The sequence below is a fragment of the Amblyomma maculatum genome, chromosome 1 (assembly GCF_055883805.1).
Source record: "Amblyomma maculatum isolate TAMU_Amacu chromosome 1, ASM5588380v1, whole genome shotgun sequence".
Classification (NCBI taxonomy): domain Eukaryota; kingdom Metazoa; phylum Arthropoda; class Arachnida; order Ixodida; family Ixodidae; genus Amblyomma; species Amblyomma maculatum.
Genome location: NC_139344.1, coordinates 405,596,068 through 405,624,017, shown reverse-complemented (window position 1 = coordinate 405,624,017; position 27,950 = coordinate 405,596,068). Strand labels below are relative to the sequence as shown.

General features: G+C 44.3%; 1 protein-coding gene across 1 annotated transcript; it reads left to right on the top strand.

The window, feature by feature from the left end:
- The first annotated feature begins 36 nt into the window (after positions 1-36).
- PolE2 (DNA polymerase epsilon subunit 2) lies at positions 37-27,227 on the top strand. The gene is made up of 11 exons (XM_084596020.1): positions 37-250; positions 1,639-1,872; positions 4,384-4,636; positions 4,784-4,840; positions 4,967-5,088; positions 9,051-9,180; positions 12,795-12,918; positions 16,507-16,621; positions 19,526-19,733; positions 23,034-23,210; positions 25,157-27,227. The coding sequence occupies exons 1-11, from the start codon at positions 186-188 to the stop codon at positions 25,250-25,252; spliced, it is 1,581 nt and encodes a 526-aa protein (XP_084452146.1). The 5' UTR covers positions 37-185; the 3' UTR covers positions 25,253-27,227.
- The last annotated feature ends 723 nt before the right edge of the window (positions 27,228-27,950 follow it).

The following is a 27,950-nucleotide window of genomic DNA, read 5'->3' as shown; positions in this document are numbered from 1 at the left end:
AATTACAGACTGTTTTTTTCTGAGCCTTACCATCATCATCATGGAACAGCACGCAGTTGGTTTGCTGGTTGGCACATCGAAAAAGCGCGGGTTCCTATGTCGGCTGCATTACGCTTCTTTCCCGAGTGATGGTTATAAATGAAGTTTAGCGTCTCCTCTGTGTCGTCGTCCGCTGGGAACTTAAGATGGCTGTGCAGCTACGTAGCAAGATATTAAACAGGTTCCAAATAGCAGGATTCACATTGCGCAGGTAGGTATTATCAGTAGCACGAAAAATTAAAGTACATCTGTTCAGATGCCTTTAGTGTACTTGGTGAAATAACAACGCAAAAGAGAGCGCAGTTAAAACCACGCACAGTAATGCTGTTGTGTGTCTCTTTAGTCAACAAGTGCGGTGTTTTGTATCTCTTTCTTGTGTCGTCGGTAGCATTAAGTTGCATATAAGATCAATGTGAATTTTCAAATTGTTAAACATGCTGTGTACCACCTCTTGTAGTTATTTCCACCTATCAACCGTCCTCGCCATGTTATTTCTTGTACTGCCTGTAGGCCAGGGACTTTACGAACACAACAAATCAAGATAGTTTCGTGTTTTTGATGTCTGAAAGACGGTAAGGTTCTTTGGAGTAAATGAAAAAAAAAAAAAAAAAAAAAGACGACGCCCAAATCATGTAACCAAAAACAACCTAGATGGCACTCATCGTAGGCAGGAATTTGCAGAGGACTGGTAAGTAACCTAGGTTGCATAAGGGACATATTAGCTACGCTCTCTCTTGTCACTGTGCTTAGAAGCAACTAACCTAGGTCCACAGCGCAGCAATAAAGTCTTCCACCGCAGCTTAGACCGTAAGGCTTTGAACTATGATAGTTGTATTGAAATGATAGTTCCAGGTGGTATTGCAACTCGTGAACACTAGTTAGAAACCAGCTAGGTTATAAGCTGTAGTCGTCACACACGTAACATTCAAAGGAATTAAAGTATGAAGTGTTTACCTTGAACTACACAAGTAACTCCAAATGTATTACAAGATTGTTTAAAGCAACTGCCAGTGTCATGCTTGGTAGTATAGGTTCTTTTTAAGGAAGGGAGAAAACTGATATTGTTGAACAACAGATTATAGGCAATTTGATTCTATGTGACAGTGTTTACATACTGGTAAGCCTACATGCTCCTCTCCGAGCATGGGGAAAATGAGTTGTGCGTAGATTTATCTTTTACTTCACCATTTGTTTTTAATGGTTTAAAATAAGATTCCTTGGACAACCTTTATGAGAGTGATCATTTACATGTACTGATATGCTTACCATCTGTGCCGTCATTTATTCCAAGCAAACCACACCACTGGAAGTTGACCGGACCGACTGGCCAGTATTTCTAGAAAAGGCTCATTTGAAAAATATTTTTTGGACAGTCTTAGATCGAAGATGCATGAGGCTGGCCATGCTTGTCAAGCTTTGTTAGGTCTTACGAGGTGCCGCTCTGGCTAGCATTTTTAAATTCCTTTCTTTCAAAATTTTCTACTTCTTGAGTGCTGCTCCTTACCTGCACTCTTTATTGGAGGTGCTTGTGGAGTTTGTGCTGTTCCCATGGTCAGAATGCAGGTTTTTTGTCTCATGTCATTCTTGTGGTGGCTACAGTGATGCGAGCAAGTTCTTGCTGGAGTCCCTGTCCCCTCTGGATGACGAGCGCCAGGAGGTGTGGCTTCGCCGAGTGCTGGGCTGGCTGCAGGCACAGCGCCTGGACGGGGGACCCTTCTTGCGGAAGGAGGACCTGCTGAGGTGCATTAGCGACTGCCAGAAAGCCGACGGAGACGGCACTGATGCTCGCCTCCTGGTGGCCGATGCCTTTGCCCTGCAACCGCTCACCTACTGGTGAGCCATTTTCATCAGTCCCACAAAGAAACAGAGTGTGTATTGAGCCATTTCCACTTTTCCCTTCTCCTGACTGTAGTGTAGCCACGCAGGGTAAACCTGGGCTATGGCCGGACACGCATTTTCTACCTACCTTTTTCGCTCCCACAGGAGGCTTGGCTTGGGGAATCAATATGCAAAGGACTGTTTGAATGTAGCCGCCACAGCCAGTACATCTGGTGTTTGAGTCCTTCTTCATCAGTATGCTTATGGCCAAAGAGCACCTTTTACTCTGGCATGTGTGCCCAATGGGGCACTGCATTGTAATCACACGGAGGAGACCGCCCTGAGTGGAGTCAGGAAAGACAAAAGCACAGGTGTTGCCGTCTAATTTTGGTGCGAAAGCACAAACACGGTCCTCAAAGTGGAGCAACTATCTTGTTTGTGCCTGGCTCCTGATTCACAGTCCACACATTCTGATGCAGGTATTCAAATAATGCTTTCACATGGTATTGTCAGTTTGATTAGGTTAAACCCTGGATAATTTTAGTGCTTCGAACTACTTCACATGGTCATACCCAAGCAAGAATGTTGCGGCTTGCATGCGCTGAGCTCGGACAAAAAAACAACAAAAGCTTCGGAGCTGATTCGAACCTAGGGATTCCTCGTGGGAAGCAAATACAGGATGTCATAGCTATCACAAACCGATTATCCTATATGCGAACTGCTTTGCATTGCCAGTCATCGTCTCCATCAACTGTCATCCGTGTTGAAAAGCTTTCGCTCATCATACCCAGTTGAAGTACATTAAAACCCTAGCATTTTTTCGGTGCTGATCTCAGGGACGACACTGTTTGGGAAAGTTATTTAAATCCTGTTTTCTTGCCGTTGTTTACTGCCAATTAGAACAATGCAATCAGATGGAGCAGTTTCCCTTTAAGGTTGTATACTTCATCACATCTGTTCTTGCTCTTCATTGTACCAGGATTAATTCCCTGGTCTTGTAAGTGTTTTTCATTGGAAATATTATTCTTCTCAAGTTTAACACTTCGGGAAAGCTTTTTATACATTTAAGCCAAGATGTAACCAGGTGTGGTGATTTTTACGTTTTTGTGTCCATAGGACACCGTGTACTGCTAGCTTCAGTGCCGCAAAATTATTTTTACTGCACTTTGAACGTAACGAAATTTCTTTTCCAGCTCGAAACAAACCCACAGAAAAATTGCACTGCACTCGCTAATGGTTGAGCGCAGCACAAAATGAAGCTAGGCACGCACCGCGGCCCTTACATTCATAAAAGAGGACGCCACACTGCCGGCACAAGTAGAGTGCATGGAAGATGAGGTGGTTGCGAAACTGCTGCGCCATCTGGACTAGTGTGGCCAAAATTTTAGAATGTGATGCATGTTACACAAATGCACTAGATGGCACAGGCACTTGTGTTACGGAGTCAGTTACAGTCCTCGCACTGTTGCCCAGAATCGCTGCCATATCTGGTGCTGTCTGTGCTGTAAGGGAGTGTGCTGCAGTTTTCATTTTATCTGATGCTGATTAGAAGGACTCCTCTGGCTGCCCTCCATTTCTCTGGCTCCCTCCCAGGCAGTCGCAGTTGCTGATAACGGCATAGGGTTGGGAATTGAATCAGGGTGTTGTTGAAGTGATAGCAGCATAACAATACTGCACAAATGCCTAATCTCATTTTATTTCTTTAAAGTTCCAAAGCAGGGTTTCAAAAATAAGAGAATATAACCACAAAAATGATTATATACATTTCCAATAAACTGTCATGACTGCAGTGTCATATGAGAGACTGTTCCTGTCTGTGGCTATGCGAGGAAAAAAAAAAGGGGGATTTGAAAACATGATAGTGCATGAACATGGCGAGCAACTTGTAGGTAATGGCTGGAGCAGTGTGATATGCATGCAGATGGAAGATTTAAAGGTTAAAGTTTTTGTGAAATGGGGAAAGGCTGGTACAGTGCTATGGTAGAGTGATAAGGATGGTAATCCAGATATTATTTTTAGGGAGGAAATACTTTTGTCGTGAGATATGATGAATGGATGGTGGGAACGAAGCGGTTTTGAACAGATATGAAAGCATTACGGTGCATGTTCTACTTTGACGTGACGAATTATTTGTAGGCTAGTAACTTAACATGCATGGGCCCTCTATGGCCAAAGCTGTTGTGCCATAAAAATACATCATTGTCATAATTTTAGGCCAAAGGCTGTCATAGTTAAGCGCGTCTGAAACAAAGAAGAGATGTGGCAGCAGTAGGGAGGGAATGGCTGAGCTGGTCATACGAGTGGGTGTGGTTCCAGATGCTTATCAGCAAGATTAAATGACATTTACCGGTCATAGAAGACATTCTTGTAAGCCTTCATAACAGCCATTGAATTTGTATGCTTACAGCACTGGCAAGCTGCACTTCTCTGTTCTAATGAGATACAGCGATGACCCTTTGCGAGTGATGCACTAAAATGAAAATATTTGTATAAGCAGGCTGCGTGTCACATCTGTGGTTGATGCAGTCAGGAGCGGCGGAAGTTTGTTCCGCGCCATGCGGCAGGCCATGGCAGAGCTCCGCGGCTGTTTGGGGATGCAGAGGCCAAAGCATTCTTCTTCCGCGAGCGCTACCGGCTGGTTATGGAGAAGACAGCGCGGCACCAGTGCTTCTCATCAAGGCAACCAGGAGGTGGCTTCGATCTGCGACCCATCGAACACCTGCTCGGCACCAGGGGTAGCCGAGTTGTCGTGCTCGGCATGCTGTGCCAGCTTGAGGAGGTAACTTTGACCCTAGTCCTTGATCGCAGCACTGTTTCGGGGAGGGGAAGCAGTATGTAGGAAGGTCATATATGTAAACATGCACGTGACAAGAATAGCCCCTCTCAAACATTGTGGCTGTGACACAGTCTTGTGGTTGTTTGGCAGGGCAAGTATTTCCTCGAAGACATCACTGGCTCCGTACAGCTCAACACCTCCGGCACTGTATCCTTTGGCAGAACTGTGAGCAGCAGCTGGTGTAGTGATGTAGGTTGCTGCAGCTGAGGCAGGCTAACTTAGGTGCAGTTAAGCATCAGAAGCGAAATGTACCTTGACAGAAATGTTGTGCAGAAATTTACGGCTGATCTGTTTGTGGAGAACAGCTTTGTGCTTGCTGAAGGACACTATGGTGAAGAGGTCTTCCACGTCGATGCCATGGGCCTGCCTCCTGTTGAACCAGCCACGGAGTCGCTGTGAGTGCTGTGCCTTTTCTTGTTTGTTGTGGCATTGGGTGGCCCAGTACCTGAGGGGCGAGATGGAGCAGTCAATGTGATGAGGTGTTCAAAAAGAGCAGGGTTTTGCTGCCTCTTGTGGAGAAGCTGTGTCAAATGATAAAGCTTGCTACATTCTGCTGCAAAGTAGACTTTTTGCTCACTTTTGTGCCATACTCGCACCAAAAGCAAGTTGACTGATAAGGCAGGAGTGAAACTAAACACAGCGCTTTTAAATGTTGGCTATGCGCTTCTTTTGTGTCGCAAAAACAGAAGTATGCCAATGTTCTGAATTTTCAGTAGTTTGTGAACAGAATCTGTTGTTCGATTTGATAGGTACTGTCCGTGTCCATTTCAAGTTCCTAACCAAACAAATGTCCGAAATCACGGATTTATTTGCTCTCTGGAGCTTGCTGTCTAAACTTGTATCATTTCTCAGTGGTGCGCACCAGCTTGGCATGCCTGGTTTCTAGCACACGTCAAACGCTTGCAATGCAACAGTGAAGAGTTAGTCGGGCTATTTGGTTTTCCATCTATTTCAGTAGTGCGTAGCCGCATGAGGACAGAGCACGAAGGAACACTCAGGATAAACAAGCACTGAGCTTGTTTCCCCTCTGTGTTCCTTTATGCTTTGTCCTCATCATGCTACACTCTGCAGAAATCGATTGGCGCAACAATGGTAGGCCTTGCACAAAAGAAATTCGTTGACGGCCCTTGCGATCTTGTTCGTGGATCACAAAGCAGAAGTGCAGTACCTCACGGTACGTCATGGCATCGTTGCATTGGCACAGCCGACCGTTGGTCGTGAATGCAGTGAATGTACTAATTAAGTAGGCGAGCAAGCACCATTCCTGCCCTTTTCAGTTCCCATGATTCGCTGCGTATGCAGAGAGTCTGTAGCTGAGTGGGCATCGTTACTGCATCTTAGAGCAGGGATATCGTAGCAACAGCCCTCCACAGTTTTTTCTCTAAAATGGCTTCTGAGATGACCTTTAAAAAGGCTATTCAGCAGACCTCACTCCATACAGCTCAACACATCCGGCACTCTATCCTCTTTTTCCGCTTTTTTGAAGCCATTCCAGATGGAAAAATTAAGTATTATATGTGAAACAAAGGCCTCAGAACCAAGTTCCACAGGTGTAGCCATAGAGCAGAGGTCATGTGAGGTATAGTTTCGTTTTCGCGTGCTTGGTTCTGAGCACTCGTGTCGTTGCATTGATGGGATCGCAAAGGCGCTAGCAGTAAAATTCACGCTACACGTAAGCTTGCAGAGCATCTTTTGGATGTTTCCTGAGGGTTTTTGAACTTTAAAGGGGGTTTATTGAAGGTGAGAAAAGCTTATGATACTGATAAATATTGAGCCTCCCATCATTCTGCTGCAAAAATTTTCAATCTACCACATCTAGCAGCAGGGATAGGGGTTATTGAAAATGTCCTCTAGGTTTTTTCTTTCAACTAATACATTAGCTCGAGCAAAAGAAAAAAAATATGCAGGTTGGTACCGCACTCCGTCAACTCGGCTTGGTCGTTCAATTTTTCTTTTGACATTGCTGCCAATGCTGTTAAACCCTTGCTAGGATGCACAGCAGACTTATGAGTTGTGCGAGTCAGAACCATGAAAAAAAAAAATGAACAAATGAATGCAGTACGCAGGAACTGCACTAAGTTATTGCCTGGCAGACTGAGAACTATGTTGCTGGCTTCTTGGTAAAATGAAGTAAGCAACAAACTGCTTGTTGGATGAATGAAAGTTATTGTCAACGTTGGGAACGTTTTATCAAAGTAATTTTATGTCGTCTACCAATAGGACATGCATGACTTACTTACACACAACTTCTTACTGACAAAACATCTATGTGAAATGCATACAAATGTGCTCAGAATAAACTGCTTATTCATTTCTTGCACGGAAGTCAAAGAACTAAGAAAAACAAAACTTTACAATGCAGGCATCCTATTTCATTCAGTGTTGCTTTTAGGTGAATGAGCACTTGCCGATTTTCAACATCTTATATGCTTCTCAAGACAGCCAGTTTTAAGGTATAAAAATCTTTTGTTAATAGAACTTTTAGCTTTGTGTTTGACACATGATAGCCATTTCTTGTGTGCCATAACACTTCATATAACTAACTATCTTTCTTAATGACTGAGGATGATAACTGAACTTCGATTCTTTATATAGAGCTATAAGTACCTACAGAATCAGATGCACTGGAAGGTTTCACTACGTGTCCATATGAAGATACTGTCACAGGCATGGAAGGCGTAATCTGAGGGGGATGAAATATAATGAGCTTTGTTGTCGTGGACCTGATGTGCTGCCTTCTGTGTTTGAACCAGATTACAGTAGAACCTTGGTGATACGAATCTCACAGGGTTGCGAAAAAATTCGTATCATCCGAACATTCGTATCATCAAAACAAACGAAAATAAGTATGCAGAAGCATAGGGAAGGCAGTTGCGCTTATCTGTTTATGTCCGAAAAGGTTTATTACAGTCCCGCGATCACAGCTCGCCACTCGCGGCTCACAGTGCGAGAGGCAATCGCGACATTGGCGACGCGCAGGCTGCGTACCTACGCGGACTTTTCGCGACGCCTACAGCACGACAGGAGATGGCGACGGGCCAGCCACGCGGAGCCGCAGACTGCTCGCGATGCGTACAGCGCAACTAGTGGTCACGAAGTCTTCGTAGTGTGGCCTGTGCGCACCCGCGGCACGGCCACGCGCCTTTGCGTACTTCTCGCGGCGTGTACAGCATGACTGGTGATGGCGACATGCGGGCCGTGCGGCGCCGCAAACTGCTCGCGATCGCGGAGCCAGCGATGTCCTGTTCGTGCGTGCCCGTCGTGTACGCCGTCGCCAACTATGGCAGTGGCGACGTCTGCGATTTGTAGGCCATGCGCCGCTGAAAGCTTTTCGAGGTGTGGGCCCGACAAAAAATTGAGAAATCGCCGAGGTGCGGACTATGCGTTACCGCAAACTGCACGTGATGCGTATATACAGCGCGGCTGGCGATCGCGGAGTCAAAGATGTGCGGGCAGTGAGTAGTGCTCAAGGTTGAGGTCGCAGTTCGCGCGTTTGCAGCATCCGCATTGGTGCGGGGGACCATCCGAAATTTTGCACATTGTACACAATGCACTCTGGCCAGGGAATTTCGCGAATTTGTATCATCCAGAAATTCTTATCAACCGAATTCGTATCACCGTGATTTTACTGTATAAGGTTATTTAAATATCAGTTAAGATTCTGTAAACATGCATGGAGAGAAGTTGGCACGTATAAATTGTTATGTTGCCCAAAGTACACTAACAAGTGAATTGGGTGAATTATTAACGTATTACAGGAAAAAGCAGAGGGCCCTGGGGAACTTCTATAGTTGCAGGCTTAGCAGATGAACGTTATATTATTGGCGCGAAGTAGGAGATGCTTCAAGATTTGGAATATCAAACATCTGAGTCTAATTGAATGTTGAATGCTCTACTATTTAACCGAATCTGAAATGGTTGAATGTTTGCTCAACTTAGAGACTATGCTTTGCCTTTATGAACACTTTCCTTCATCACCAGGTGGGCAAGAAAGAAGGCTACAGAAATAGAGGCTTCTTTTATATTTTTTGGGCCGGGATCTATTGGAATTTTATCCAAATGAGAGAGGTGTCATAACACGATCTCTTCTATCGGTCCCCGTGCAATAGCTTTGCTGTGAACTGAACAGGCATTTGTGACGGAGGCATGTTGTGAATGCAAATTATTTTGCTCAAAGTTCTCCCTCTATGTGTTACCTTCTACAATCATTATGGTTCTGGCTGTTGTAATGAAGACATTTATCACCTTTTATATGCAATCACCTGCAAATGGGATTAGGAAGGTTAACATGCTTGTGGAGACTGTGGGCGGCTGTAAGCCTGGTGACATTTTGCTCACAGCCAGTGTGTGTTTGCAGGAAGTACATGGGTGGTTCAAGCATCTTTGATCGGTTCCCCGAGAAGGGGAGAACCGAGCTGGAACTGAGCCAGGTGCCGGACAATGCTCTGCTGGTGCTCCTCTCAGATGTCTGGCTAGACCAGCCCAAGGTGGGTGCATTTCTCTGCACAGGCATTTATGGAGCAGATTTAGGCACTGACGTAGTGGAGCTCAGCTTCTGTTTTGCCTCACTAGGTGCAGGGGTGGAAGCACTGCTCCATTTGGCTCCATTCCACTCCAAACTGTTTTCTCTGCTCCATCCTGCTCCAAAATGTAATATTGCTCCAAAAATACTTCAAACCTCAATGTTTTGCCATCAAATTCAGCGGAACCTGGTTTTACCGCTTAGAGGACCTAGGAAACTTTTTGGTCTGCAATGAACTACATGAGTTGTTCTAATGATTCTACTATGAAAACAAGCATATACTTCGCCATCAAGCCTCTTCGTTAATAACGAATGTGTGAAACCTATATGAGGCAAAAGCACACTTGAAGCATCATAGGGCGATACCATGAAGGTGCAAATCACTATAAATTTTCTCAAGAGTGTTGGAAAGTCATACATGGCACATCTTTAACGTGTTGAACTTAAGACAACCTCAGCGTCGCTAAAGCAAACGCATGAGAAGGCACTGACAGAAGCTTACGAAGTAAATAATTTGAAGAGCAGAAAATGCTACCCATGAGTGCTGTTAATCCTCCTTGCAGGCAGCACTGACCAGTGCTAAGGAATTTATCTACACAACACAGAATCAAAAAAGATGTGCACAAAATAGCATAAACATACTGCTCATTGATGTGAATTCCAAACTAGTGGTAATGCTTGAGTGCATCAATGTGCTTTGGTAAACTCCGTGTTTGAATTTATCGAGTGGCGAAAAGCTTTTAATCAGACTTGATTTTCAGGCGTGAAGCGTAGAAAAAAGCATTCCGTTTGCTAGTGTTGTTCCAAATTGTTGCTCAGGTGATCTGTGATATTTTAAGCATGTGTACATGTTTTGGTTGTTTGTCTTGCCTTGTAAGAGATGCATGCACAGTCAAGCTGAGCATTGAACTTTGAAGAAAAAAAAAAGGAATCAGAATCAATTTTTTCATGTCAGGAATAGAAAATTGCAATTATTAAAAGCGTTCTATCCTAATAACATGCTCCAAAACATAATTAGCATGCTCTAAAAGTCTTGTTTTACTGCTCCAAAGCTGCTCCAAAACGGCATTATTACTGCTGCTGAGCCGCTCCAAAATGTTCAAGCCCGCTTCCACCCCTACAGGTGGTGCCACTGGTCATTTGGTGCAGTGTTGCTCAATTATTTACAATATCTTGTTTTTAGCCAAGAAAATTTTGCAGTGCAAGACTAATTTTTATTCAGAGCTTATACCTAGAAAGTGCAATTACTTAGCTTTCTTTTCGTGCACAGTAAAACCTGATTATAACGAAATTGCAAGATGTCTGCGAGTTTTCATTATATCCAGGTTTTCGTTATAAGCAGTTTTCGTGTGAAACTAAAGATGACAATGCAGAATGGAAACCATATTCAGAACGGAATGGAAGGGAAACCATTTTGAAAGTGCCTATATTCGAAGTCAGATGAGGGCATGGTGGGACTTTGGCAGCACTGTGGCTCACACGACATGTCAGTGAAGAAAGTGGGGGGAAGGGGGGAGGGGGGGGGTGCGCAGTCAACGGCGTCACTTGGCGAGAAGGCGCCTTTGTGTTTACATATTTTCCTGCTCACGTGTCTTCGTTGCCCCCCCAAAAAACAGACTCTTTGCCTCGTATCGCTGGCGCTCTCACTATTCCCTCTATTAACGCTCGAGAGGTGTTGGCACCGGAATCTCGTGAGGAGGGCGTCGATGGTTGCACACAGCATTTTTTTTTTGCCTGTTTTATCTTGCTGCTTTTGAGCATGACCTATTCTAGTGCCATGTTCGAAAAATGTTGGAAACTGCTAGGTTGCCACGTAGATGCGCCGTCGGTGCTGAAACACGGCGCGTTGTATTGACTGCAGTCACTCATAGCAATCGTAGACATTCCTCTAACTTCACTTTGGGCTCTGTCATCGTGAAACTTGCAGGGTTCAGAAAATTTTTCAGCACTTCACTGCCAGCCAGAAAATAGCTGGCACCACGAGTTCGTTATATCAAAGTCAACATTGCAACATGCTCATTACATGGAGTTTTCAAATTACACACACTTCAATCAGGGCAGTGTTGGGAAGTTGCAAAACTTTGTAATATTGAAGAATTCACTAAGTGAAGGCTTGTTACATAGTGGTTGTACTGCATTGCATAATATTCTGCATCTACTAGTTCTTGTGGGAAATGTGAAACTACTGAAATCTACAAGAAAACTAATTTTCCTTACAATATGCAAAGAGTTAAGGTAGAATACTACAAATAAAATGCCCGATTGGAATATAGACTTTTTTTTTTAGTTCATTTACTTTTTGTCTTCATTTGTCTTGTAATGAAAAATTGCAGTGAAACTTGAAGTAGAAATTTTTAAATTGTCTTTTTTATTTGTGGTCATCGAAAATTGTGTGTGCATTGTGGATTCCATGGCTTTTTAATGACAGGGCACTGCCGTCATTAAGGTTCATCTTCTCAGCTTTCAGTTTCTATACAGTTGCTATCACCAATCCTTTCACAAGAAATGGCGGTAGAGTGAAGCTTTAACTTGTGAATCAACCCTGAGAAACAGGATTTCTTCTTTGTTATACATGAAATATTTCTTGAAATTTATTCTCATGCAATTTATATGCACAAATTTAACTTTTATTTTCATCAGTACCGGGGGTCTAAAAACAATGCTTTTATTGCACAGGGTCAGGAGTCATGAGAGTGCATGCAATGCCAAGTGGCATATAAATGTCATGTCTTGCCTAGTCATGTCATGCGAGTCATTATAGTTTAGCCATTGGTCATAGTCACTCGTCATGAATCAGCCAGATCAGAGATTCAGTATGCATGACTAAGGAATCCATGACATGTCGTGATGATCACTATTGCCTGCTCATGATTCTCAAAAGTGTTGAGTCATGACACTCAAAAATACTGATGAGGCACCAAAAATGACTAGGAGCTACTAAAGAGAAGCCAACGCACATGCTTTCACATTTCTCCAGTGCAGATCTCTGCATTGTTTTCAAAGCTATTTTTTTTTTTGTGATATAACTACACAAAGCTTTTTGGGCATATTACAATAGAAGTACTGTTGTGACTAATGTGGCAAAATTTTAGTGTGGTGTTTCAAGAACTTTTTTTTTTTTTGTTTCTCTTCTGATTGTTGTGAAAAGCCTGGAAGAGTTTACAAAATGTGACAGAAGGCTGGTTAAACATTCACTGCATTTCAGAAGGTTTGTTACAGTTTAAGACATTCTTAGAGTTTTTTTGTTTTGTTTTTTTTTTCCACTCTACACAGATTTTCAGTTTGAATTTTTGCAATGTACTTCTTAGATTGTCGATATTTTGGAGATAATCTTGTGCTAGGAATTTTAATTCACTGAATTGAAAACAAGATAAGTCAAAACAGATGGAAGAGTTGGGAAGAAATCTGCTCCACAAGTAGAGTAAAATTGGAAAGGAGGAAAAACGCCAATTGTCCGAGCGTTCTTCCAGTATGGGTAGCCAACTACTGTTCTCCGAAACAATTTCTTTCGAGCCCTTTCCCACCCCTTTTTCCTGGAGCATGGATTCTTTTGACCACAGCGCTGCTCCGTCTCCACAGGTGGTGTCTCGGCTACGAGTGCTGTTTGCTGGCTTTGCCCAGGGCCCACCTGCCTGCTTCGTGTTGGCGGGCAACTTCCTGTCGCACTCTACAGGACTGCAGAGAGACCGGCTGCTGCTCCGAGGTCAGTTACAACATGGCTGCAGCCGGCCATTGCACCTGACCACCACAGTGGCTATGACTGGCATTCCCAGGGACGCCCACCTTTCAATAGAGGTTAAGCGTAAGGCACCTGTGCACTACTGTGCTACGTCAGTGAACATAAAGAACCCTAAGTGGTTAAAATTCTCGGAGCCTTCCACTACAGCATCTCATAGTCTGAGTTGCTTTGGAATGTTAAACTCCGTAAATCCAAACCTTCTGGCCATTTCTGCTAGGTGGCATGTCAGTAAGCTATTTGGCTACGATATCTCATGGCCATCTCACCATTAGAGCTCGAGCCAGCTGGTTGTTGGGCTCTGCAGTACGCTGAAAGTGGCCTGAATAATCCACTTGTCAAAAAAATCCACTAACTTCAAAAAGCAAAACAAAAAAGTCTTGTTGCTGCAAAGAACTGCCTTTAAAAGTTATGAGGCTTACAGCCAGTGATATTAGACTCTTTACATGTATCTGAGTCAGGATCGTGCCTTTGTCATGTAAAGGTAGGCAACACGAAGTAGCCCAAGTCTTGGTACTGTGGCAGTACCTTGGCCTTCAGGGTACTGTGGCGGTACTGTGGCCTTTGGTGGTTTACGTTTGTTATTGTTGCTTGATTGCTGCAATCAATTTAATTTAGTTTGCGTGCATTTCCTCAATGTCTCTGCGAGCAAAGAACGTATTTGCTCTCTTTTCATTGACTTTGTTCACACAGATGTTGATTGCTTTTAGGTCTGATTTTTGGTACCCCTTATTATTCCTATGTATGCCTGGTGCACAGGCTCATGAGAGAGAGACCCTTTAATGAAAAACAGGGATTTTTGCTGGCGTTTAAATTTCGCTGACATGCTACTGTGTGTACGAAGGGGAATTCGGGAGGTAAAGATGGAAAAAGGATCGTGAGGATATTAAAAGAAATGAAGGGGGAGATAATATGCAGCCATTATGTGTGTTTTAAGGTGCATTGTGGAGTAATGGTATAAAATGAAATGATGAAATGCATAGTCTGATTAAATGTGCTTATAAAGTTCACAGTATGAAAAATGCCAAATGGTAACATTCAAGATTAACTTAAGTTTGTCTAAAAGTCTAATGCCTTTTAAATACGTAAATAAAAAGTTCATTGCTAGTCTCTGTTACCTAAGCAGGCAATGTCCATGTTCACGAGGATTGCTTAAGTTGTCATTTTCACAAGCAAACTAAAATTCCTTTAATTTTGGTCCTCAGGCACTTTTTCACGGAAATAGTTTGGAAAAGCAAGGAAATATTGGTTCTTAAAAATTCTGCAAAAAGCGTGATGACTCCTTTTTCGCCAAATGTGACTCCTAAAATATTATAAATAAAGAAAATTTCTCGAGTGTAACATATCACTTCTTGCGGCTGTGCAGCTTTTGAAGGCAGCGATTATGTTCAAACTATGAGTGGACGACCCTGTATGTATACATACCTATTAAATTGTCCTAAATTGCCTAACTAGCTAAGAGCTTAGATGAAAATCCACACCCTATTTTGTGTATACTGGTTGTAAAATGAAAATAAATAGTATAGAAGAAAGCCAACAATGGCTCCTTGGGCATGTGTGTTACTCGCCTCCACAGCACCATCGCGAAGAGTGTGTTAAGTGGTGTTTTTTAGTTTCGTTTCATGACCTGGGCTATGACACTGTCAATGGGAAGCAGGGAACAAAACTAAAATCAGTGAAATACCTTATGATTGTTCATTTCGCCCAATGCTTTGTGTCGCTTCTGAAAGTGGCCCTATCGATGCAATACACCATGCCCCAATGGCTGGATATATTACCAGATCTTTCAGCAAACACTTGCAAAGATTCCTAAAATTAAGTTTTAAAAGATGGCAGCACAGAAAAAACAGGGATGAGGACAAGACGACAACGGCAGCGCTGATCTCGTCTCATCTCCAACTCTATCTTTTATTGTGCTACCGTCTTTTCGAACATGTACCAACATGCCCAATTTGTCACATTAGTCACATTAGCCCTAAAAATAAGGAGTTTGAAATAGAAAAAGATATTTGTGGGAACAAGCTCTCAGCCCGGGTGGGGACACAACTTACTTCATCATACAGCTAGTTAATAGAGACTCATTAATTAACTTTCTACTTGACTCATTCCGGTTGTTGGTACTAATGGAGAAGCCGTGGACGTGGCGATGCCATATCAGTTTTTGAAACAACAAAAACTAATTTTGTAAAACCCTGCAGCAGGAGGAATTTCAGCACTTCTTTCTGCACAAAACCGAAGCTGAGTGCATAAGATGTGCAGGAAGCTTGGTGCTGAGGTGACATCCGCTGATGACGCAGTTCTCTGACTGTGCCACGCAATTCGAACTGCAGTTGTTATTATCTCACATGATCATATACAGTATTTTGCTTCACATCTTGCTGGAAGGAAAAGCATAGTCATTGCCAGCTTCAAGGTCTTGTTTTGAGAGAAGGAGAAGGAGGAGAAAAGGAGAGCGGAAGGCAGGGATGTTAACCAGAAAGAATGAATTCCAGTTGGCTACCCTGCACTGGGGAAGGGGAATGGGGGATTAAAATTTTGAGGTTTTGAGATTAAGATTTTGAGAGTGACAGAACAAAATAATTTGTGTGGCATGGCATAGTAGAGCAGCCACCTCAACTCAGGCCATAATCCCTTCAACATATAAGCATCGGACTTTCCATCACCACCGAGCTTCCCATGTGTTCAATACCCGTTTCGGTTTCGTGAACATCGAGGAAGTGCCCGATTTCCTCGCACTGTGGGGGCTTTAGAAAATCAGGTTCTCTCATTTTAAAAACTGATGTGGCATCACCTTGTTCACGGCTTCGAGTTTCCCATTGGTACAAAGTACCTAAATATGCTAACCAAAAGTTTTGTTAATTAGTTGCGTAATCGGAACAGTTTTGCAATAAATTATGTCTGCCGAGACTTATTTCTTCAAAGTATACTCAAGATTTACAGGAAAGCTGAACTTGAGCATAGCCTCCACTAAAAAAGGATAGCTGCATTGCAGCACGCAGTGTGGAAGCAGATGACACCCTCACTCTGTGCGCACCACTGGCCTTCGTCAGTAGGCTGCATGCTGCATCGGGCACCTGAAAGTGAAGCCACCAGAGATAAGCAGCCCTGTTCCAGAAGTCAGCCTTTGACAGTGCACGAAATGGGCCATCAGCGCGCTTTTTCGGTTGCAGTTTCTATTTTCACTATGTAGTTTGAGAAATTGTCCTTGTCGTCTTTTTCCGTGACAATGGCTGCCTACTGCACCATCAGTTGCATGAGAATAGCGGCTAAGTATGCGAGAAAAAGTTTTTGAGGAAAACGGGTCCTATGCAGGAAAATGGCCCTATCCCCCATCCAAATTAATGAATGTCCAACTCCATAGACTTACATGAGCATTGGCTAGGACCTCACTCCTACTTGAAATTATCTGAATTTCGGAATTGGCAAGCGTCTAATTTAAAGGATTTTACTATAGGAGCTGACAACTTATTTTCGTCTAAGGAATTAAACTTTGGAACTCTGCAAACATGGGTGTTCTGTGCACGAGTACAACTTGCGGCTCGCGTTCTGTCCCAGAGGGCTTCAAGGCACTGGGGGACATGCTGGCCGAGTTCCCAATGCTGGTGAAGCACTCACGGTTCATCTTTGTACCGGGACCCAAGGATCCAGGCCTCTCCAATGTGCTGCCCAGGTGAGAACTTTCCCATGCACCAAGCATAATATCTTGCACTTGTCACACAAGCTGACTTGTCGTTCTCTCATGCTGTCTGATAAAAGCCCACAAGCATTCACGTTTTGGATAAAGTCAGTGCGTGGACACCCACTGTGGTATGGCTGCTGGATCAAAAGATGATCTGCGGCACAACACAGTATGTCACTGCATTACGCAACGGTGAATTTGACAGCCTCACACTTCAGATCACTGCAACAGAGAGGCTGTGGCACATTTAAGGGGACAAAAGTGGAGGAAGAGGCTTGCTGCAGTCATTTTGCAGTGATTGCTTAAACTGCTGTCAGTGTTCGCAAGTTAATGTCTGGAAACTGCATTGCCGCTGAGAGGGCATGCTTTCGTTTTCATGCCTGTTGTTTGTGATCGTGTTTGGGTCTACCACGGTCCGGCATACATAAACCATTCGTGACGACTAAGCAGGTTGCTATGAACACTGCTGTGGTGGTAGGAGAGCACCACAGCCAGCATTGCTAGGGACTCTAGTTGCTGCTGTTGTGTTTGTTTTGCGAGCCATCTTGTTGCTTTTCGCCAGCAGTGCCTTGACCCTCTGATAGTCGACTGCCCAGTCATGAGGAGGTGTTTGGGCACCTGAAATCCCTCGTGACAGCTCTTCCGCCATGCATACATTAAGGGGGCTTTAGAATTAGCAGCAGAGGGCAGCAGAAAGTTAGGTGGGTGAAGGAGGTTAAGAAGTTCGCAGGGGTCAAGTGGATGCAGACAGCACAGGACCAGGTTAATTGGAGGCATATGGGAGGGGCTTTTGCCCTGCAGTGGGTATAAGTCAGGCTGATGATGATGATGATGTTGAGAATTTCAAAAAGTAGGCCAAAATATTGATTTCCTTGGCCTCGTTCTTTTTTTTTTCCTATGCTGTTCCAAAATTTCATTGTCGAAATCCATGAAAAGCTACCTTCAAAGAGAATTCAACACCCAGGTTGGCTTTGCGTATCAGAGGAATACTCGAACAGGCACCATTTTTCTCCATTTTATTTTTCCGTTTAGATCAATGGTTTTGCCACAAGGAATCTCAACAGCCATCAATAAGTGCCAAAGAACCACCCCTACACGCCTCATTCACATTCAGTTGTCACAAGCATCACAATCAGGCGATGTTGCTTGTGCATGGACCTTTCCTCTCTTTTTTTTTTTTTTTAGCTTTTCGAGAACTTGTTTTTTGCTTTGAGCACTCAGCGTTTTACTAAATGCCCACCTAGTCACATGACCAACTCTCAATCATGTGCTTGACCGACACCATCAAGACTAGTCTTGGCTCCCTTACTGGCATAGAATCATGTGATGGCTTGCCCGGTTTCATTCCCAGTTTGCCACTCCCTGCTCCGACAGCAGTGTGGCATAGGCGTATTTTTCTAATTCGGCAGATGCAGTTAAACCTCTATGTAACAAACCTCCATGTCGCGAATACATCAATATTGCCAAGTTTTTCAATTTGCCAACGTTGCCCTTAATGAAATGCGAGTATTTGAAAACTCCATGCAACGAACATATCATGGCGGTTGACCGTGATTTAACGAATTACTAGAAATTTGGCAGAAGCCTGCAAATTTCAGGATGACACGAACTGATGTGAGAGAAACGTCTACGATTGCACTGAGTGACCGCAGTTGATACGTGCCATGCTTCAGCGTCGACGACACGTCTATGTGGCAAACGCAGCAGTCTCCGCTGCTTTCGCTTTTGGAACTTGGCACTACAATAATTTATTCTTAAAAGCAGCGAAAACTAGTGGAACAAAGAAAAAAAGACACGGTGCGAGCAGTATGCGTTCATTACTGCCACGCAGTTGCTCATGGGCTCCCACGCGTCGGTAGCAGGAACAGCAGAGCACGCTGGTGACATGAGGCACGGTCGGTTTTATGGTGTAATGGTGGCGGGTGAGCGTGAAGATGCAGGCGCCTCCTCGTTCAGCGGCGGCGCGAACACATGTGCTCTCCCCCAGACTGCTTCCTCCTCCACCCCCACTTTTGCCCGCTCCCTCGTAAACACATCGTGCGAGCCACGGTGGAGTTGCAGGTTGCTGTCACAGTTGCGCTACACCCTCAGCGCATTAATGAAGTGCTTCACTGCTTCTATAGCTTCGAATAATTCTGATTTGCTGTACACACTTTCAAGGCGGTTTCCCTTGCAATCAATTCTTAATCCGGTTCTCATTCTGCTTTGCCCTTTTGAGTCTTCATGGAAAATTTGCACATAACAAAAACTGGATCTAATGAAAAGTTGCAGGCATTTTACAATTTCGTTATAACTAGGTTTAACTGTTTTCGTTTTTTGATGCAAATGGACTCACTGGTGGCAAAACTTCACGCCGACACTGCCTATACCGTCAAAACATCTGGAAAAATGCCCAGAGAGATGTGTTTTGGTTTTATTCAGCTAAGTTGGCAGTGCAGCAAAGGTCTTTAGTTGCCACGTGCGCAAGTGCCCCTAACACAACATGTGTCGCCATGTGTGCTCTGCCCCCTTTACACCTTTTCGCTGCTGGCTTTGTAGGTTTAACATAAAATAAGGGAGCAACTTGCCATGTTGACAAGTTTGCCGGGTGGGCCGGTGCTCTAAGTCTTCGATGGTCTATGGACTCCACGGTGTCTATGAGCACACTTCACAGGTCGTCCATCCTTTCTCATAGCAGGACGACACGACTACATTCACGTCCGTGTGGGCGTTCTTATTCAAGGCACCCTTAACTGTCGTCTGTACCGTATACAAAGCCCAAACAGAGCAGACATAAAAAATGTGCTCAGAAGAAATAAGAACTGAGTGCAATGTGACATTCAGTCCCAAGTACTCATTTTCCTTTCCCTAGCTTCCTCGGTGGGGGACCCCTCATCGTTGCTGTTGTGAATGCAGGCCGGGTCTCCCACGGCAGATAATAGAGCCACTACTTGGTGGGGGGTCATCACCTCTGTCTGACCGGTGCCACTGGGCGAGCAACCCGTGCCGGCTGCTCTACTGCGGCCGTCAGATGGTGCTGTGGCGTCAGGATGGGTTGGCTAAGGCCTGCCGCCACACGGTCCACCGGCCATGGGACAAGGCGGGCGCTGAACTGGCTCAAATGGTCAGTGGTATTAACCGTGCCTCACGGGCTGATGGGCTGCATGGCAACGAAAGAAGGGACCCGCTCAAAGAAAGTTTAGTTTAGAGAGATTTTTGCAAAATTGATGCCTTATTTCAGTTACGTCGGCGTTTTGTGAGCGCCCGTGTTCAGCACGCTCCAGGCTATGTAGATACAGTCAGGAAGAAATGATGTCATGGCCCCTGCCTACTGCAACAGTGTTGCAGACTAACTTACTAGCAATGCACACTTGACTATTTCTTCGTCTTGTGCCATGCTTTCGAGCATTACCATTCCACCTCTGCCACTCAGGCACATTGTATTTTTCTATATATTTGTGCGGCCTGTTACTGAAAAAACACTAGTTTCCAAGCATTCCTACCTCACTCCTAAAGTGGATTGAAGCACTTCCTATAAGGAGAAGGAAGAGCTTGGTTCATAAAGTATGTATGCGTTCTCAGGTGTTTCATAGGAATCGGTTTTAGACCCTCCTTTTTTTCTTAGGGCTCATAAACGCTATTGCTAGTAATATCTTGGGTATTATCAGAGTTTACAGCAATAACTGCTGCATTTCACCATTTCCTTGGGGCCAGATTCATTTCAGTGTAACAAGCTTCAAGCTTCAAGATTAAGAACTATGAAATTCACGAGACCCGTGAAAAATTTTATTGAAGTGAGACTTTGTTTCTGGCGAAATAGGACCAAAGCATTGCCAGATTGGACTGGATAGTTCATGAACAATGTTTATTTCCAAAAATATATCAGTCGTTTCGGAATCTCACCGTGATGCCATTTCAGACTGTTTCGGCGATTTTGGACAGTGCACAATCGCATAGTAAACACAACTGCTAGCTGGCTAATAAAACACAGTTTATTAGTAGAAACACATTCAGACTACTGACGTGTAGGAATGTGAAGACATTACTTTTTGCAAGCGCAGCTGTCGCGGTATGATGAGCTTTATTGTCCTTTTTGTGTGTGTGTACTTTGCCTTCCATCTGCTTTGGTCATGTCCCTCACCGTGGCCTCTCTCGGTGCTGTGCACTTGGCCTTGAAGGGACCAGTCATGATGCCATTTGATCCTCCTGTAGTGCTCTTAGCCTTGACATAGTGTTTATGCCTCCGTCGGCTGCATGCCTCATGTTACTTGGCTACACTGCTGCTGTGTATGCTGTGCCCAGCAATGGCATGATGTGTTGTCTTTTTGAGATTATCTCGGCCTCATGCGGGATCAAATCCCGGCCGCGGTGGCTGCTTCTCGGTGGAAGCAAAAAGCAAGGCGCCCATGTGCTATGCGATATCAGTGCACATTGAAGAACCCCAGATGATCGAAATTTCCGGAATCCTCTACTACAGTATCTCTCATAGCCTTGAGTCGCTTTGAGACATTAAACCTCTTCAACTGATTTCGTTGCGAAATGGTTGAGCTTTATCAACGATCTCAAAGTTTGCAGCTTGGACACAATGTATTTTAATTACCGCAGGCACTACCATTATCCATAAACACCCAAATTTTGATCAACTTGGACCACCGGTTTTTGATACATTGGCCCTATGGGAAATTTTTTAACTCTAATAATAAAGGGCTCTACTCGAGCTTGCACTACCTTGACGAGGCGCATGCACTCGAGTCACCGTAGATTAAATAAAGGCAACATACACATTGTAATTGAAGATTTGGATGACGGGCCAGATATGCCGGCTGCCTCGATTCTTTGAAGATGTTTTGTGATGTGTGATGCACAGTATGAACACACCAGCAATTTTTCATTCTGCTGCAGCTGTGCCAAGATCCGCAGTCACTATAGTGGTACAGGCACCACTATGCCCGCACAACCGTAGTGCCGCCGTAGAAAGGAAAAAAAAAATTGGCACAATGCTCAGCTGCAGTGCAAAAGTGAAACTAGAGTGCGCTGACGGTGATAGAGTGTGACAGTGATGGTGACAGTGACAGCCTGCAACGACCTGCCACTCGCTAGTGCACCGGTTGACTGAAAAATGCTACTAGGACTAGCATGCACCACCTGCATTGAAACGAATTGAAAGCGCTTCACAATTGTCCACCGCTTATCACGAAACGTGTGACTTGTCAGTATAACTTCACATAAATGATTTATTTTGTGTTTTTGTCAGCGACGCAATTCAAAAAGCTGCAGACAGCCGTGCATCACAAGTGTAGAGTTCAAGCCCCAGGCTGGCGACAAAACCATTGCAAGCAGTTGTATGTCGGATCGCGTTTTTGTGCGCCCGTGCCTTTCTCATGAAATCTGAATCTGCGAGGCACGTCACCAGTGCTATTGAAACTTGCAAACTGACTTTGCCATTATTTTTTGGGGAAACCGTCCGAGATATTGACGTATTTTGTTGTACAAATAAAAACATTCCGAGAGCACTGTAGAATCTACACTGCAGAAATGCGAAAGCCGGAGTGTTGCTGCTGCACACGGTGCATCATGTTTGCTCTCATTATCATTATCATTGCCAATGCGATCATTATCATTATCACTAATTGTCATCATTGTCATCGCTACTATCATCGTCACAGTAGATAAGAAGAATTATGATATGCGTTTTACGATCCCGGGCATGGTGCAATTGGTTAAAGTGCTCAGCTGAAGAGGCTCAATTCCCGGTGGAGACAGGATTTTTACTATTCTCATGATGTTATCAGGACGATTGACAAGTGACACATCAGTGCAAAGATCCCATGCACAGATCCGACACACTGATCTGATGCACAGATTCCACACATCTCGCGCATGGGATTTCTAGAAAGGCTTTCGCTTTAAAAATAGTCAGCTGTTTCTGCGCAGAAATTTTCTTGAACCCTCATTGTGAAAATTGCTGTTTGTAGGGAAAATAATGCTTTGCTTTGTATGGGTTGCTCACAGGACATTGAAAAGACAGTTAAGCCTGGATACACTGAACCTCTATGTGACAGATTCCTTGATATTACGAAATTTCTCTATTTCCCAGCATCGCTCCCATTGCAAATTAAGTATTTGACAGCATCACCTAACGAAAGTGTTGCGGCGGTTGATGTTAGTATCAAAACACGATACACCAAGTTAGCACACTCACCTACTAGGTAGGCCTTGTGTAGCTTCTTACGACATTCCTCACCACGAAGAACTGAGGTTAACCCTTCTTAATCCTTAATCATGAAAGGCGCCTCAGCTTTAAGCATTTGAAGGTTATTCTCATAACATATGGTGACAAGAAACTTGAGACAATTTCGTTTTGACAATTTCTTCGAATTGCTTCATGGGCAAAGAAATTCCAGTGGCCATTGTTGTTTTGCAGTACACCCGCAGTCTGGCCGCCAATGCACACCTGAGCCCCCTATCGCCTGCGGTCACGCCGGTCTTCTGGGAGTGGGACTTTGCCCTGTGGCTCCACCCACTACCAGATGCAGTAGTTTGCCTTGACTCTTGCGACGCCTTCACTGTCGAGCACGCTGGATGTGTCTTCTTCAATCCTGTGAGTGGGCAATAACTTTGTGGGTGAATCAGCTGCATCCCGGAGGATAGGCTAGTCGGTTGACAGTGATGATGGTGAAACGCCATTTTTTATTTGTGCTTTTCAGACTGGCTTGTTGCTGGACAGGAACATTAATAGCTTCTGCTTGCTTGGTGCTACACTTCTTTTTTTTTTGTCACACACTCCCCATAAGGCATAATCGGTTCGGAAAGCTTTAGTCATTTCTCTGTTTGGAGTCTTACCAAAGTTGGATATGATAGTGGTTTCTTGGATCTGTCCTAGCCGCACCACGAGCAGTTGGTTGCAAGGTGCCAACTGTGCCACCCATGCCTGAAGGGGGGGGGGGGGGCATTTGTAAACCACCCCTTCTTCCCTCCTCCTTCAGCTTGTACTATAACATCCGGGCTGGCGGCGCAGCTACCTACATTTGCGCAGCTTCCAGCCTCACCATTCAATTGGCTTGTTCATAATTTGCAGTGGGCATTGCGAGCTATGCCTTTCATAAAGATGGCCGTGTAATCATGCGATCGTTTCTAAGCAGAGATTAATTGTCATAAGATATGAGCACTATACTCGGAGCAGTTTTTCTTTTCAGTGTTGGGAACGCCACTAAAGGAGTGGAGGGTGGGCAGCTGGCTTGCCTATTCTGTCGCTGGGCAACTGGATGGAGATTTAATTGGGCATCCATCCAGAAATGGCACTCGTAAAACAAGAAAACACAGAGAGAACAGGACGGACAAGGGCACTCTTGTCCAACCTGTTTTCTCCGTGTTGTCGCGTTCTATGTGCGCCGTTTCTAGATGAATCGTTACCAACTAGTCCAACCTTCTACTTTACTGAAGTAATTGGACATGTCAAGCAAATTCATTTGAGCCAGAAAGCAGTTTTTCCTTGAGTTTCGACTTTGACAGATAAATAAGCCGTAAATAACGAATATTAATGATATGCCATTCCTTAAGAGTAATCTAGTAACTTCAATAAGGGCTCTGTTGCAGTTACTAGAAGAAAGAGGATATGTTTTAGCTCTGCGTCATCTGTACCGTTGGCAGAAAAAGTTGTCCTGGGGCACACACATTCTTCACATTCAACACACATAATCCTTTTGTGTTGAAAATGCCACTTTCGTCACTACAGCATGTACCAACATTCAAATTCGAAAAAAAAAAAAAAAAAAAAACTTGACATAGTGAAAGTGGGATAATCAACAAATTTTAGTTGATTAGCGAACCTCTTGTTGCTCAAGAAAAGTGGGGACAGGGACACTAGTGTAGAGCTGGGATATTGGAAAACACAAACAACAGGACAGAGATCTTTTTCCACTGTTTCCAATTTGCATATAACAATTCCACATACTATGCTGAGGACGCTGGAGAATGTGGAGGGGTGTGAAACATGACACGCAGTAGGTGCATCACATGTTGAAAGGGCAGATGAAGTGATAGTGGATGCCGTGAGGAAGGGCCCGCGAAGAGGTGCGGAGTGCTATGCTGCTAAGGTAGTCATGCAAAGGAGTCCAGCTGTGAAATAAATCTTCTTGCGACGCTTTTTATGTGTGTGCTTGGAAATGCCATGTCTTTATTGGGTGACGATTTCAGTTGTAACACAGAAAGTGGGGTGAGTTGGTGATTGATCCCTTTAAACTTGGCAACAGCATAGCAGACAAGGGCACAGGACATAAACTAGTAGTTTTTTTTAACCGAAGTTCATTGTATTAGTTCTTTACTGTGGTGGACTCTTGTGCCCTTCAGTTTACTCGGCCACCTTTTGTATAAATGTGTCTTCCTGCACCAAAGAAATAGTAGTTGATGTCCAGCTGTTTCATGGTGTGCCTCTTCTTTATGGTGTGCTTCTTTTATGTCCTCATCTTTTATGCGGGTGCCAAGTTTAACACAATTTCAATGTGTTTCCTACCACAGTGTTCACATTGTCTTCCCCACCTGTGACAGGGTTCCTTCCCAAAGACTGACTATGGCTTCCGAGTGTACTACCCGGCCTCCAAGAAGGTGGAGGACAGCCAGATTGGGAGTGATACAATCGAGTGACTTCTGCAAGCTTCGGGGAATGAGATCTAGACTCATCAGTCCATCTGTTCTTCCTGCCTGGACACAGCCACGAAAACTGAAGTGCTTACATTCCCTCGCTGCGATCTGGGGCTACAAGGAAAAGAAGAATGTAACAAAAAAAAAACAGCTGTCTTATTTTTTGCGTGGCCTAAGCAGCAGGCTGACACCTTGCTTACTGAGGTTGAGCTAGTGCCCACCAGGTGGAAGGTTGTCGAAGTGTTTTTCGAAATTTCGAATAGTATTTGCTATTGTACTCAAACGACGCTTTCACTGAATTTGCAAACAGTGAAAGTGTGGTTCGTGATTAAACCTCCTGACGCTCGGAGATTACGAATTCCAGATGATCTAAACTGTCTGCTCAAACAAAGAGTAGTTAAGTCTAAACCATTTCATTCAGGTGGAAGTTAAGCCACCTAGCCATGAACTGTAATATTGTACTTACTCATGCCTTGATTTTAGCCATCACTCAGGTAACCTCTGTTTGGATTCTAGCTGTTCATGGTCTATTTTTTCTCCACTGTTCTAATGCTTTGGCCACATCAGCCCCATTGCCTTCAATTGTAAGGCAAAGCCCTTTACAGAAAATTATCAAGTGTTCAGTCAATTTTCTCCTTTCCACACACACAGCATAACATGTTTTATCTCTTAGTACTTGACTTCGTATATTTTAGTTCTCAGTACTCCTGCCCTAGTGTTAAACAATGAGCTACATCTAAAATTATCTTTGCTTAAATTCTCTGCACGTTTCCAGAGCTCATTTGGTCTGCATCTCTACTTTTCACAGACCCCTCTTTGTTTCCTTAACCTTTTTTTAACCAATAATTCCTGGCTGATCCATTTACTACTGTTCAAATACTTGCGACCAGTTTTCTCGTTCGCTTTCTCCATTTTGTGTCAACATTCCTCATGTACAGTTAACTGAAAACAGCCCTAGCCCACCACTTTTCCCGCATTTTTCTCAATTGCAGTTCAGCTTCTATCTTGCTGCTAGCTCTCGCATATTGATATACCCCATGTCTGAATTTACTTGGCTCTGGCATTTGTCTGTTGCTTTACACATGGCTCATGCGTCTCTCTGATCTTGGCGCTTCACTGTGGTCGTCTTTGTCTACACTGCTCGTCCTCAGGGCTCTAGGCTCCCTTGAAAAAGCTGTTGCCTTGTAGCCTACCAGACCTTCCTGCCAGTGGCACCTTTGCAGTGAATGCCGCCTTGTACAAAAGGGTGGATGCTTGGTCTCGTACGCATCCCAATTAAGTTCTATTATGACTCAAGTTGCCGGTTCCTTAATGAAATTTTTGCCTCCGCCACCCTCCTTTTGTCCTGCTGGACTGTCCCTTACATGCGCCTTCCCAGAGGCCTAAGTTTACGCAATCCCACCTCTTAAATGTCTCTTGATTCAGGTTCTTCCCGTTCAGCATATAGCTGAGACAGCGTGGATTATGACCAGGTTTCCATGAATTCTCCATGCTGTCTCCTACCACTGCCTGGGCTTTGGCCAATACTTCTGCCATGCCTCTTCCCGACTAGGCCTTCACCCACCTGTCTGCCTTCACTCTCAACAACACCCTGTTCTCAACCCTCGCTATGCTCGAGCCACCTACCATCGGAACACTTCTGCACTCAAAGGATCCCAGCCTGTGGCTGCAATTTTCTGGATCATGCCAGCTGGTCCTTTTGCTGTCGCAGTGCTGCCCCTTTCAAAGTCAGTTACGCTTCATCATTCAAGTGCTGTGCAGCTGCCTCTGCCCAGGACTCCATGCCATCATCTTCTACCTGATGCAGCTCTGGCCCGAAGCCGCAGGCACTCATCGCACTGCATCTGCTCCTACACATACACAGTACTTGCCACATTTAACTTAGTTGAGGCATATTTGGACTATGTGGGACGTGTCTAATACCCCCATCACACGGCACTTCTCCAAGGTCTTTACTGTAAAGGAGGTTTATTGCTCTAAAGGGGCAAAGCCAAAAAAGAGCAGCGGCACAGCCACACAGTGACGATGACAATCGACGTAACCCCCAATTAGCGCCATCTGTCGACCGGCAAAATCACTCTAAATATATAAAACAGTTGAACTAAAGCGTGGCAATATGAAATAGACAGTACATTAACAAGCAAATAGTGCCCAACGAAAAATGAGCGCATGGCAAAAAGGGCAATGAAGTAAAAACACTGCATAAGGAGGAAAGCAAGGCATATGTATGTCGATGCGGCTGCTGAAAACAATCGAGGTGGTATCAACGGTCCAGATTTTTAAAGGCCCTTAAGGAATTAGGCTTAAATATAATATTCAAAATTATATTTGCGTCAACATTTTTGTCTTTTCAGTTCACTCGCTGGCGCTCATGTTTGAGCTACTCCTTTGCGCAGCTTAAAGGCCGCTGACAACAGCCCCGCCACAGGCCTTTTTCGCAAGGGTCTCGAGACTTTGCCGTGTGGCTGCACGCCAATTAGATTCTTTGGAGCAAAGAATCTAATTCCAAAGGCCTTACAAGTGATTATGTGATGGGGCTATAAAACAAACAATTATTAATGCAAAAGCATTAGTAGGCTACGTTAGTGTGCAAAAATATGTGTACAATTTTCTATACATATTCATACGCCACAATTACCAGTGGCTTGGTAGCTGCATGCCTCCCAGTGGCTTATGAGCAGTTTCACTAGGGTCTATGGCA